This window comes from Artibeus jamaicensis, unplaced genomic scaffold, assembly GCF_021234435.1.
Source record: "Artibeus jamaicensis isolate MK-2021 breed Jamaican fruit bat unplaced genomic scaffold, CSHL_Jam_final contig_1526, whole genome shotgun sequence".
In the NCBI taxonomy this organism is placed as follows: Eukaryota; Metazoa; Chordata; class Mammalia; order Chiroptera; family Phyllostomidae; genus Artibeus; species Artibeus jamaicensis.
In genome coordinates, this window is record NW_026521297.1 from 2,061,011 (window position 1) to 2,073,865 (window position 12,855).

Here is a 12,855-nt window from a genome sequence, read left to right on the forward strand (position 1 = left end):
CCCAACCTGGCAAAGGAAATAGACTTCCAGGAAGCCCAGGAAGCTCAGAGAGTCCCAAAGAAGTTGGGCCCAAGGAGGAACACACCAAGGCACATTGTAATTATATTACCCAAGATTAAAGACAGGGAGAGAATCTTTTTTTTTAAATATTTTATTTATTTATCTTTAGAGGGGAAGGGAAGGAGAGAGGGAGAGAAACATCAATGTATGGTTGCCTTTTGTGCGTCCCCTGCTGGGAACTGGCCTGCAGGGAACTGGTCTGCAACCCAGGCATGTGCCCTGACTGGGAATCGAACCGCGATTGTCTGGTTCGCAGGCCCGCGCTCAATCCACTGAGCTACACCAGCCAGGGCCGACAGGGAGAGAATCTTAAAAGCAGCAAGAGGAAAGGAGACAGTTACCTACAAAGGACTTCCCATAAGACCATCAGTTGATTACTCCAAAGAAACCTTACAGGCAAGAAGGGGCTGGAAGGAAGTATTCAAAGTCATGAAAGGCAAGGACCTGCAACCAAGAGTGCTCTATCCAGCAAAGCTATCATTTAGAATGGAAGGGCAGATAAAGTGCTTCCCAAATAAGGTCAAGTTAAAGGAGTTCACCAGCCCTGGCTGGTGTAGCTCAGTGGATTGAGCACGGGCTCTGCGAACCAGACAATCGCGGTTCGATTCCCAGTCAGGGCACATGCCAGGGTTGCAGGCAGGTTCCCTGCAGGCCAGGTCCCAGCAGCGGACGCACGAAAGGCAACCATACATTGATGTTTCTCTCCCTCTCTCCTTCCCTTCCCCTCTAAAGATAAATAAATAAAATCTTAAAAAAAAAAAAAGGAGTTCACCAAGCCCTTATTATATGCCCTTATTATATGAAATGTTAAAGGGACTTTTCTAAGAAAAAGAAGATTAAAAAAATGAACAGTGAAAGGACAGCAAACTCACAACTATCACCGACTGAACCTAAAAAGAAAACAAAAACTAAGCAAACAACTAGAACAGGAAAAGAATCACAGAAATTACCTGGAGGGTTATCAGCGGGGAAGAGGAGGGGAGGAAGGGGGAAAGTACAGGGAATAAATAAAATAAATGGTAGGTAGAAAATAGACAGGGGGAGATTAAGAATAGTATGGGAAATGGAGAAGCCAAAGAACTTATATGTAAGACACATGGACATGAACTAAGGGGGAGGGGGATGTGGGTGGGAGAGGGTACCCAGGGTGGAGGAGAATAAAGGGGGGAAATGGGACAACTCTAACAGCATAATGTATAAAATATATTTTTTTTAAAAAAAAGATTCTCTCACTCCTAAAATGGAAAGGAATTCATTCATGTATTCTTCTACTTATGTTTCCATTATTACATGGGATTTCTGGTGCATTTAGGCAGGTGAGTGGTGTGAGGGACAGATTTGATTTATATACATACACACTCACTTGGAGGAGTCTCTTATTTTTAAAATTACTTTTATAGAGATATAATTCACATACCATAAAATTTGTCCTTTGAATGTGTACAATATAGTGGTTTTTAGTGCATTCACCAAGTTTTACAATGATCACCCCTACATTTATTTGTATATATACATATATATGTTTATATCAGCAACTTTCAACTGGTGTGCCACAATAATTTTTAAGATATGCAATACCAAACCCTGGCTGGTGCGGCTCAATGGATTTAGTGCTGGCCTGCGAACAAAAAGGCTGCTGGTTTGATTCCTGGTCGGGACCCATGCCTGGGTTGTGGACCAGGTGCCCAGTGAGGGTGGGGAGGCCACAAGAGGTAACTGACCAATGTATCTCTTGCACAGTGATGTTTCTCTCCCTCTCTTCCTCCCTCCCTTCCCTCCTCTAAAAATAAATAAATTATTGTTTAGAAAAGTACGCTATACATGACTATTTAGTCAGGGGCACTGACTTCATTTCCTTCAGATTGTCCAATAAAAAAGTGACAACAGCCAACACACATCAATAGTTGTCTGGTGTGAATGAATCAAAATTATACTTTTTTTTGTCTGATCGGCAAAACATATATTTTTGGGTGTGCTGCAGAATGTTTGTAATTAGTCTATGTGCGCTATCATATGAAAAAGGTTGAAAATAGCTGGTATATATACATCCACATATATAGTTATATCTCGCCCCCCCCCCGCCCAAATAGCTATCTAGCTGTCTCAGTTCCACATATTAAAAAGGCCACCTTTCTGTCAGAGGTTTAAGATGCCACAGTTGTCACCAAATATTCGGGTGTTCAGGTGTCCAATTCTCTCCCATGCTTGTCATCTCTTCACACATGTGGGATAGTGGTGCTGACATCAACAGCACCGGCCCAGGACTGTGGGAGGTGGGGCAGCAAGTGGCCACAAGGGCTTCAAGGCCTTTTATTAGAGGGCTTTACTTTTGTAATAGAACTGGTCGACAGATATGAAAGCTTGACTCCCCAACGACTGAGAAAAAGCCAGTTGGGCAGGAGGAGAGCCACCAGGAAACTCTGGGAAGGAAAGGGACCAGGAATCAGAATACACCCCACCCGTGGGTCCCCCATCTCTTCTCCTGTCTCCCCAGCCCAAGGTGGAGGCCCTCCCCACCTCTGGACATCTCCTCACTTCAGAGTGAGGACTAGTGGACCTGGGCCAGGAGGTGTCCCATCCAGCTCTGCGCCCATAATTGCCCCATGGAGGCACCTGCACAGCGTGACTGAGGCACCCGGGAATTTGGGAGGTGAGGCCAAGGGTGTCCAACGCCTGGCGAGCGTAGTCTTCAGAATTCATTAAAGCCATTCAATGTTTCATGTTAGCGGTCATACCTGATTCGACCAGGACGGGGTTCACTGTCTGCAGGCAGGAAGGAGGTGCAGGGAAAAGCTCCCCTCTCAACCCAGCTAAATTCCCAGGCTCCGTTTGGGAATCCCAGAGTTCCACCCATTTGCTGCTCCAGGAGTCACGTCTCAGAGACCCCGCCCCTTTAGGCCCCGCCCAGACCCGCGCCGGCCTCGCCCTATAGAGGCCCCGCCTGGCGACGGACACGCCCCCTGAAACTGCCAGCAGTTTGGGAGGTTGCTCCTCTGGAGTGTTTGGGGAGCCCAGCATTCTCCACCCTTCTCTGCCCCAACCCCGGAGCCTCCACGGTCTCTAAGCCCCCACCCCCGCCAGAGCCCCCTCCTTCAGAGCTGCCACTCAGGTCACGTCCCTTGTGAGCCCCGCCCCTGCGGTCAGGCACCTGAACCAGGACTCCCTGAGAGAAATACTCCGCGCCTGCTGCCTGGGAGAAGCTCCGCACAAAGGCCTGCGAGGAAGGAGAGCGGGTCTCAGGCTCGCGAGCCTCCGCGCGCAGGCTCTTCGGGCGCGTCCCCGCCCCAGCGCGGTCCCTGCTCCCAGCCCCGCCCCTCGTGCTCACCTAAATCCCTGAGGGCTTCCCGCTCCAAGCCCTCCCTCTATTCCCATCCCCCACTCTGTGCAACCGGCCCTGTCTGCGCTCCTTCCCCGTTGTTCTCTTGCTCCTTCGCCTCCGTTTCTCTGAGTAATTTTTTAAAAACTAGACTGTGCCCCAGATATCACACGCGGGCGCGCGCGCGTTCAGGGCTACGGCAGGATGACCCTCGCCCGGGTCTGCGGGGCCTGGGTACCTCCCACGCGGAGAAAAGTGGGTTGGGTTTCCCGCCAAGAAATGAAGAGATGTTGATGACGATGCCTTTGCTCAGGAGGAGGAAGCAGAGCTGAAAGGTGGGGAGGAGGGGGTCCAGGTGATTCCCGCCCCTCCCGCCCCCCGAGCCACGCCCTAATCTGAGAAACCTCGGAGGGAAAGGGAAGTGTCGGAAACGTGAGTGGGACCGCTGGGGAAGGGGAAAAGCCTGGAGGTTGGATCGGGGAGCACCCAGAGTGGAAGAGGAAAAGAAGGCCTCTTACCTGGACACCATCTGGGGCAGGACAATTGCGGTCATCTGTAGGGCAGAGTGGGCAGGGCCTCATTTTTCTCTTTCCAATACTTCAATCTGCATCGCCCTCCTCCTCCAGTCCACTCCCACCCCCTATCTTTTTTTTGTGTGGTAAGTGAATATCCCTCCCCCCCCCCCGCACCTTCTCCACGGGGTGGGGAAGGGCGCTAGTCCGGGGAGGAGGATTCTGCGGATCCCCCAGAGTGGTCAGAGCTATGCTGACTTTGCACTTAGCTTCTCCTAGTGGGGTCTCACCTGGGCCACAGACATGATGTTGCAGTTTATAACATCCGAGAGTCTCTAGGGAAAAACCAAAAAAAAAACAGAACCATCAGTCCTTCCCTTCACCAACCCTCCTCAACTCCCACCTTTTCTTATTTCCTAGCTTACTTTTCTTTTAAGATGGAACACGTATATATCTTTAAAAGTAGCATCTACTAGAATTTTTTAAAATATTTTATTTACCTTTAGAGGGGAAGGGAAGGAGAGAGGGAGAGAAATATCAATGTATGGTTGCCTCTCGGGTGTCCCCTGCTGGATAGGAACTAGCCTGCAACCCAGGCATGTGCCCTGACTGGGAATCAAACCATGGTTGTTTCGTTCCTAGGCCTGTGCTCAATCCACTGAGCTACACCAGCCAGAGCGCATCTACTAGAATTTAAAAGGCACATGCCCTTTGACCCATGAACTCCACTTCTGGACGTTGATTTCTTTCCAAGAAACTCACACATATGGGAAATGAATCGTGTCCAAAGATATTGGTGGCAACAGTGTCATCACAGGTAATAGGAAACATCCAGAACTTCATCCCCGGCGGGATGATTAAATAAATATGATGGAGCCCAATACTGTGCAACAGGTGACCCAGCGATGGGTCAGCTGTTGCTTCCAATTCGAATAATCCCCAAGATTCACGGTTACTTGTCTAAGGTACAGAGCAGAACAGTAGGTTGCCTGACATCTGGATAAAAATGACACACACATGCCTCTCCACAGGCATAAAGACAAAGACATCTACCACATTTTTAACTGGGGGTCACTTTGGGGAAACGGTGTGGCGGGAGAAGGGAGATTGTCACCTCATTTCATAAACTTCTCTCTCTGGATTTTTTGACCCATAAACTTTTTTAAAATAAGTTTTTAATTTATTTTTAGAGAGAGGGGAAAGGTGGGAAAAAGAGGAGACAAACATAGGTGTGAGAGAGAAACACCGTCGGTTACCTGCTGTAAGCTCCGCCCCCCCCTCCGGGGAACCAGGCAGGTGCCCTGACCAGGGATCGAACCAGCGATCGGGAGGACACCCAATCAACTGAACCCCACCAGTCAGCGCTTGACCCGTAAGCTTTTTATAGAAGTACACCATACACACACCAAAGTGCACAGATTTTTAGTGTAAAAAATAAATACAAATCTTTCTTCTCTACCACTCTCAAGAAAGTATTGAGTTTCCCAGATTCTTCCCCCCAGCAACCATGACCCTGACCTCCTCCCCAGTTAACCATTACCTTGACCTCTAAAACGCTCTAGAATACTTTCCTCCAGTTCTGAACTTCCTGCGCGAGTGAAATCATACACTGTATATTTTTATCCCTGGCTTTCTCTGCTAAACATTCTGTTTATAGGATTCATCCATGTTGTGTGAAAGCAGAAGTAAGCAGAAGTGTACCTGGCTGTTGTAGCTCAGTGGATTGAGCACGGGCCTGCAAACCAGACAATTGCGGTTCGATTCCCAGTCAGAGCACATACCTAGGTTGCACACCAGGTTCCCTGCAGGCCAGTTCTCTGCAGGGGATGCACGGAAGGCAACCATACATTGTTGTTTCTCTCCCTCTCTCCTTCCCTTCCTCTCTAAAGATAAATAAGTACTTTAATTAAAAAAAAAAAAGCCCCCTTTGCCGCCTTCCTTATATACTCCACACGCTCTTCAGTCTGGTCCAAAATCGAGACAGACTAACAAGAGGAAAGAACCAAATTCAGTACATGCACCTGTAAAGGAAGCCCGCACACCTACCTGCGAGAATTGGAGAGCCCGCATGCGGGAGCCGTGCAGAGACAGGGAGGGAACGTGGGTGTATGAGACGGCCCGAGCGAGGGAGGAGGTCAAGTGCCTTGGGGTTCAAAGGGTCATTTGCAGGGTGGTAAGAGCAGAATTCATCAATTAATTTTCAGAGAGACAGGGACAGAGGAAGAAAGGGAAACATCGACGTGCCGGAGATACATCTATTGGTTGCCTCTTGCGCGCCACCTACTGGGGAATCTGACCCACAACCCAGGCCTGTGCTCTAAGAATTAAAACGGCGACGCTTTGGTTCTCAGGCCAGCACTCAAACCACTGAACCATGCCAGCCAGGGCTCTGTTGTCTTTTTGCATCTAAGATAACATTGAAATAACAGAGTGATCTCCTTTTCTGGTTCGCTCAGGAGACACCCACGGCACCAGAGCAGAGACCATAGAACCCCTGATTGTCACCCTGTTCCTTGAATACGACCTCTATGTTCTGTAAATGTAATTATTAACTACCCTGTATCCACCTGTGGAAGAAGGCTGATGTATCTCCGTTTTACTTTTTATCCAGTCTCAGAGATCTCCCTGCTTTGCTTTCTCTGGCCTGCCTGATCTACCTACCACCAATGAATTTCACGGAGTCCTCCTTACGTCTCCTCCTTGGGGTGTAACTATATAAAATAAGCTGCAAAACCGCCATGCTTTGGAGCATTTTCTCAATCTGTTAAGATTTCCCAACAATTGTCCTCAGTTTGGGCTTAAATAATCTCATAAAACTTCTCTATAGCTTTGGATGTGTCTTAACATTGACAGCTAGACATCATCTCCCGCACAGAGACCCATCCAAAACGGTGCGGTGGTCGCGGTGCTTGCGCAGGAGGTTCCTGCGATGTACGTGGGTTCCTCGGCTCCCAGCTCCTGCAAGGCCGGCTGCACAGCAACGCCCAGCTTCCCCGGGCACCCACCTCAGATGAGTTTGCAAAGCCTCCTGGCCCTTTCTGACTTCATTCGACAATTTGTAATGGGTATTTTCACCGTCAATATAAAGACAAGAGACTGCAGCAATAAGGATGGGAGCAGATAAAATTTAGCACATTAAAAACATCATAAAATCATCAAACGTCAAACAAAATTAAATTGCAACCTGTGTGGCAGACATGAAATTATATGCCTAATATATAATGATTTCTTATAAGTTAATAAGAGAAAAGATGACACAGGTAAAAAAAAATGGGTGAAAGCCCTGGCTGGTGTGGCTCAGTGGATTGAATGCCAGACTGAGAAGCAAAGGGTCGCTGGTTTGATTCCCAGTCAGGGCACATGCCTGGGTTGCAGACCAGGTCCCCTGTAGGGGGCGCACAAGAGGCAACCACACACTGATGTTTCTCTGCCTTTCTTCCTTCTTCCCACCCCCTCTCTCTAAAACTAAATTTAAAAAAATTTTAAAAAACTATGAACATGAAAAAAACAACAAATTCACAGCTATCAACAACTGAAATCTAAAACAAACAAACAAAGCAAACAACCAGAACAGGAAGAGAGTCATAGGTATGGAGATCATTTAGAGGGCTCTCAATGGGGAGGGAGAAGGGGGAGAATGGGGGGAAAGGTGCAGGGATTAAAAAAGCATAATTGGTAGGTAGAAAATAGACAGGGGCATGTTAAGAAGATTATGGGAAATGGAGAAGCCAAAGAACTTATATGCACGACACCTGGACATGAACTAAATTGAGGGGGGAGATGCTGGAGGGAAGGGGGTTACCGGATGGAGGAGGCAAAGGGGGTAAAACTGGAACAACTGTAATAACATCATCAATAAAATGTACTAAAAAAAAAACCAATGTGGTTGGCTGGGCTGGACAATCTCAGTGTTATTACAGAAATGGCTTCTCGATGCTTCGAAAATAGCAGAAAACCGGAAGAAAAGGGAATGAAAATCAACAGTCTGCACTTTGCAAGCTGAGTCTTCAGGAAAACGGAAGATGATTCTAAGTCCTCCCACTTTTCCTGCCAAACCAGCGGCAGGGTAGAGCCTTACCGATTTGTCTCAGGACGAGGGCAGATGCTGTGAAGGCCGACATCGGTCCAGCGATTGCCCTGCACCTCAAAGAAAGGAAGCTCACATATCCATCCCCCTAGACCCGTGTCTTCAGAGAGTCATTTAAAAAAAAAAATCATTGATTGATTGATTGACTTTAGGGAGAGACAAACATGGATTCGCTGATCCACTTCTTGACCCACTCATTGGCTGATTCTTTTTTTTTTTTAATATTTTATTATTTATTTATCTTTAGAGGGGAGGGGGGGAGGAGAGAGAGAGAGAAACATCAATGTATGGTTGCCTTTTTGTGCGTCCCCTGCTGGGAACTGGCCTGCAGGGAACCGGCCTGCAACCCAGGTATGTGCCCTGACTGGGAATCGAACCGCGATCGTGTGGTTCGCAGGCCCGAGCTCAGTCCACTGAGCTACACCGGCCAGGGCCATTGGCTGATTCTTAATTGAACCCACGACCTTGGTGTATCAGGATGATGCTCCAGCTCTCCCAAGCTACCTGGCCGGGGCCTCAGAGGGTCCTTTCTGCCCCATTCTGAGGGGCAATTCCTGATGAAGGACTTGACCCGTCATTGGCAGTCACACCCCAGTTCCCCCCACCTAACTCAGAGGACCAGGTGGTGGATTTCTTCACTGGCGCTGGTGCGACTTGTCCTAGCACTGCCTTGGAGGACCAGTCTCTACCCGTCACCTCTCCTTCCGTTCAGGCTGTTGGCAATCTCTGGGAAAACCTGTTTTATTGCCTCTTTACACCCACATGCCTTCCTAGTTTTGGGCTCCTCACCAGCAAACCTTTTAGCTAGAGATTTGGTGTGAAATTTTTTTTAAAAGACTGAATTTATTATTTTTAAAGATTTTATTGATTTATCTTTAGAGGGGAAAGGAAGGAGGGAGAGAAATATCAATGTGTGGTTGCCTCTCATGTGTCCCCTGCTGGGAACTGGCCTGCAACCCAGGCATGTGCCCTGACTGGGAATCGAACCAATGATCCTTTGGTTCGCAGGCCTGCACTCAATCCACTGAGCTACACCAGCCAGGGCTCAGTTCAGTCTTTTTAAAAAAGATTTTGTCTTTTAGAGGGGGAAGGGAGAGAGGGAGAGCAACATCAATGTATGGTTGCCTCTCATCTGCCCCCCACTAGGGACCTGGCCCACAACCTGGGCATGTGCCCTGACTGGGAATTAAACCAGCGACCCTTTGACTTGCAGGCTGGTGCTCAACCACTGAGCCACACCAGCCAGAGCTTGTTGGTTTAGTCTTGTATGTACCCTGACCAAGGACATAAGAATCTGCAACCTTGGTGTATCAGAACCACACTCTAACCAACTGCGCTACCCAGCCAGGGCTCCCCCTGCCAAATTCTTAAAGCTTAGGCCACACCCTGGTTCAATATATTAATCTTACTCTGTAAGATCAATACAGAGGGGGACCTTATTTGAGTCCCTCATTCTCCCTAAGGCACTAGCTGAAGGGACCATAAAGCCTCTACATCTCAACTTCAACAGGTGCAAACAACTGTCACCTACTCGGGACATGAGTTACCCCAGGGCACGCAAAAGTGTACCCCGAAAAACACCTTGAGTCAATGGTCTCTCCCTCTCCCCAAAAAAGCAGTTATGAAAACCTCCAGGGGCAGCGGGCTATTGCTACCAATGGGTTTCGCTGCCTTTGCTAAATCTTTGTATGCCCTCCTCCCAGATGCTACTCAGAGCCAATTTCCTGGTCCTTGGTCACCTTCTTCTGTTACTTAAATAGGTAACGTTCCCTTCTGACTCAGGGCCTTTGCATATGCTGGTCCTCCTGCCTGAAACTCTCTCTACTCCAGTTTCATTTATTTATACCTTTAGGGTTCAGCTCAAACTCACTCATCGCTTCCTCAGCAAAGCCATCTGACCTCCCCGATCCGTCTCCCCAGACGAGGTCGCCAGAGGGCAGTTACACCCTCACAAAACTCGTTATCTCTTTATGACACTAATCATAGTGACAGAAAAATTAAAAGTACAAGCCGTAATTATTAAAACTATCCATTTATTTATGAGAGTATTTTATTAATGTCTGTCTCTACCAGTGGACTGTGAGCTTGGCGAGGGCCCAGACTGGCTGTGGCTCCCAGCATGCCCTGCAAATGTATACAACAGAATACAAGGAAGTGCAAAACCAGGCAAAAAAGCAGAACACTCGGAACCCTCATCGCCAGCTACAGCTTCACCTTCAACAGGCCAGGCAGCAGGTCCCAGCTCTCGTGGGACCCTCACGTCTCAGAGAAATCACTAGCCAACCCACCCCAGCACAGGTGGAGAGATAAGAGGAAATGACCACGTCAGTCAATGTTGTGCGTTTTCATGAGCCTGCCATAGTGTTCTTCCCTACTTCTCCATGCTGGGGGTTCAGCTCTCAGCTTTCAGTTGGGACAAAAGAGGGGGGACAGGAATAAATGTGAATGAGGCTAAAGGGTTAGGGTTGTAGCCAGAAGAAGGAACAGAAATCCAAGTCCTCTTAGCATCCAGGGGTCAACACGATGAACGAACTCCATGCGTGCGGTCCGCCTCTGCAAAGCAGTATCGCTGCATCCAAAGCAGCAGGGCTGCCTGTGTTGAGCCCTAAGGGAAGGGTGCCATTATCCCCCTGGACAGTCAGGAGGGGGCCCGTTTTCTATCTGGAGCTCAGGCACAAGGTGCTACTTTGGCCTGGAGAGGGTGGAGGGCCCATCTACTTGGGTCTGGAGGAGATGCCCCTAGAGTGGGCGGCAGGCCACACATCTTGGGCCTGATGACGAAAGCTGCAGCGGGTTTCGAAGCCCAGGAACAGGCAGGTAGTATACGCTGGAAGGGAAAAGCAAAAACGAAGTAAAACCAATCCTAAGGGTAAAACTGGACCCAGGAGATGAGATCAGGCTCACCGGGGCCAGCTAAGACCAAGGAAAAGGAGCCAGAGATGGCAGAGCAAGGACTAAAACTAGGAGATAGAAACAGGGTCCAGCCAAGGCAGACAAAATTCTAGAAGTCTAGCTAGGAGTGGAGGCGGAGCTAAGAGGGTGAAGGAAGGCGCCAGGGAACCTGGCCAGGAAGCTCAGAGCCTGTGGGATGCACTACCCAGTGGAAGCACGGTGTCTGTACGGAGGGGGGAAGGTGACAGCCCCAACAAATAGATGCTGGGGCTCCTGTGGGAAGCAGCATCAACCCCTGGGAGCAGAGACCAAACTTAGAAAAGCAGAGCACAGGGCAAGGTGGGCACAGTCAGCACCCAGGATGGAGACAGATCAAGGAGGGGCCAGTTACCCAGGGGCTGGAGCCAAGCCTCAGACACAGGCTGCCAGGAACCAGGGAGAAGGGCCAGGACCACATGGAGAACCAGACACAAGGGGCGGGTCTGAGCACCATTACCTCACCCCCCATCAACACACACGTTTGCAACGTTATTCACGGGGTGGGGTTAGCCCTGAGGGTGACAACAGTACGGGATGGGGGCTGTACAGAGCCAGGTCACAAGGGCTCCCGGAGGATGCAGAGTCAGGCAGGTTATAGCTAGGCCCGCGGTCCTGGGTCTTGCTTCGGCTCAGTCCCCGGCACGCCGCGGATGTCTGGCAGCAGGCTGCAGCTGGCCACGATGTCCAAGCGCTCGGCCAGCGCGCAGAGATCCCCCCGTGCCAGGCGCACGCTGTGGGCTGCCGCCAACCCCGCCGTCTGGGCGGCCGCCAACCTACTGGCCAGGGCAGCCACATCGCGGCCCGCCCGGCGGTACACGCCGCTCACAGCGGCCGCCACATCGTGGTCTAGGCGCGCCTGGCTCTCCGCCAGCCGGAGCTGCAGCAGCGAGAGCGCAGGGGCGGCCGCTGGGGGCTCTTCGGTACCCCAGGCTTCCCCAGCCGTTTCCCGCTGCACCACGAGCGGAGGCAGGTCCCGCGGTGCGGCCGTCGGTTCCGGGTCGGTGTCCGAGTCGGTCTCTGCGGCTTCCCCGGCCACCCGTAGCCCGGTGGGGCGGCCGCGCGTTGGGCCCGAGGGTCCCAGGTACAGCTCCTCTTCCGACGAGGTTGCAGAAAGCTCTGAATCTGTCTCGGCCGCCTCCCCTCGCACCACAGTCTCAAGCCTCCGCGGCGGTCTCCGCCGACGACCCTGAGACGCCATCGCGCCGAGCTAGGTAGAAGAGGGAAAGCACCGTGTGAGAGGCGGGCGCCAGGCGGTAGTTAATAAGCGCAGTTTCTGGATTCCCTGGCCCGCCACTATCTTAGCCGAGTCATCATTCCTGCCGGCGACGATCCGGGCTATTGGACCCCAGCCTCCTCAGTTTACTGATATGTAACAGGACCAGTTTGATCAAGACTGAGGCCTCAGCTCCCAGAATCCCACACTGTCCTCTTTCTAATTTTGCTTCCTCGCAGAGGCTACATCCGGAAGCACACAGTTTCCTCGAACCGCTCAGGGAACAGTGCCAGGGTCACAGGAATGACAGTCAAGCGGGACTCGAAAGGGTGCGCGGAAGGTAAAGCTAACACCGAAGACCTTACCGGGTCTAGGAAGCTCGGAGCCAGCGGAAGGTGCAACCTAGCGCAAGTACGGTGTCCCTTCGGTGGCAGCCGCAACCAATAGGGCAGCAGTTCGGGAGAGTGTTGGCCAATCATCTGGGCCTCATGGCTCCCAACCGGGAAGCAAGCCGTCAAAACCAACTTTGTGGGCGGGTGTGAAGAGTCGCGTGAATAGAGGTGCGACCAATAGAAAAGTGTTTTAGCTGGCGCTTCCGGGTTGTGCCACGAGGCGAGAGGACTGACAGGGATTTTAAAACAAGTTACGTCACGTGTAGCCAGGGATTCGGCCAATGGCTATGCTAGAGGACCCGGAAATTTGGAAGGCCATCTCCGGAGTTCACGCGCACACCACG

At 50.6% G+C, this 12,855-nt stretch overlaps 2 protein-coding genes across 2 annotated transcripts; both read right to left on the reverse strand.

Annotated features, from left to right (window-relative positions):
• Positions 1–2,360: 2,360 nt before the first annotated feature.
• On the reverse strand, positions 2,361–5,958 carry LOC128627914 (very-long-chain 3-oxoacyl-CoA reductase-B-like). Its single transcript, XM_053668291.1, is given in 7 exon segments — positions 2,361–2,480; positions 2,674–2,823; positions 3,209–3,295; positions 3,615–3,684; positions 3,895–3,929; positions 4,179–4,223; positions 5,935–5,958. Coding segments are annotated over 7 exon segments (531 nt in total).
• Positions 5,959–9,801: 3,843 nt separating this feature from the next.
• BLOC1S3 (biogenesis of lysosomal organelles complex 1 subunit 3) lies at positions 9,802–12,570 on the reverse strand. The gene is made up of 2 exons (XM_053668809.1): positions 12,485–12,570; positions 9,802–12,113 (listed from the first exon to the last, which is right to left on the reverse strand). The coding sequence occupies exon 2, from the start codon at positions 12,102–12,104 to the stop codon at positions 11,505–11,507; it is 600 nt and encodes a 199-aa protein (XP_053524784.1). The 5' UTR covers positions 12,105–12,113; positions 12,485–12,570; the 3' UTR covers positions 9,802–11,504.
• Positions 12,571–12,855: the final 285 nt, after the last annotated feature.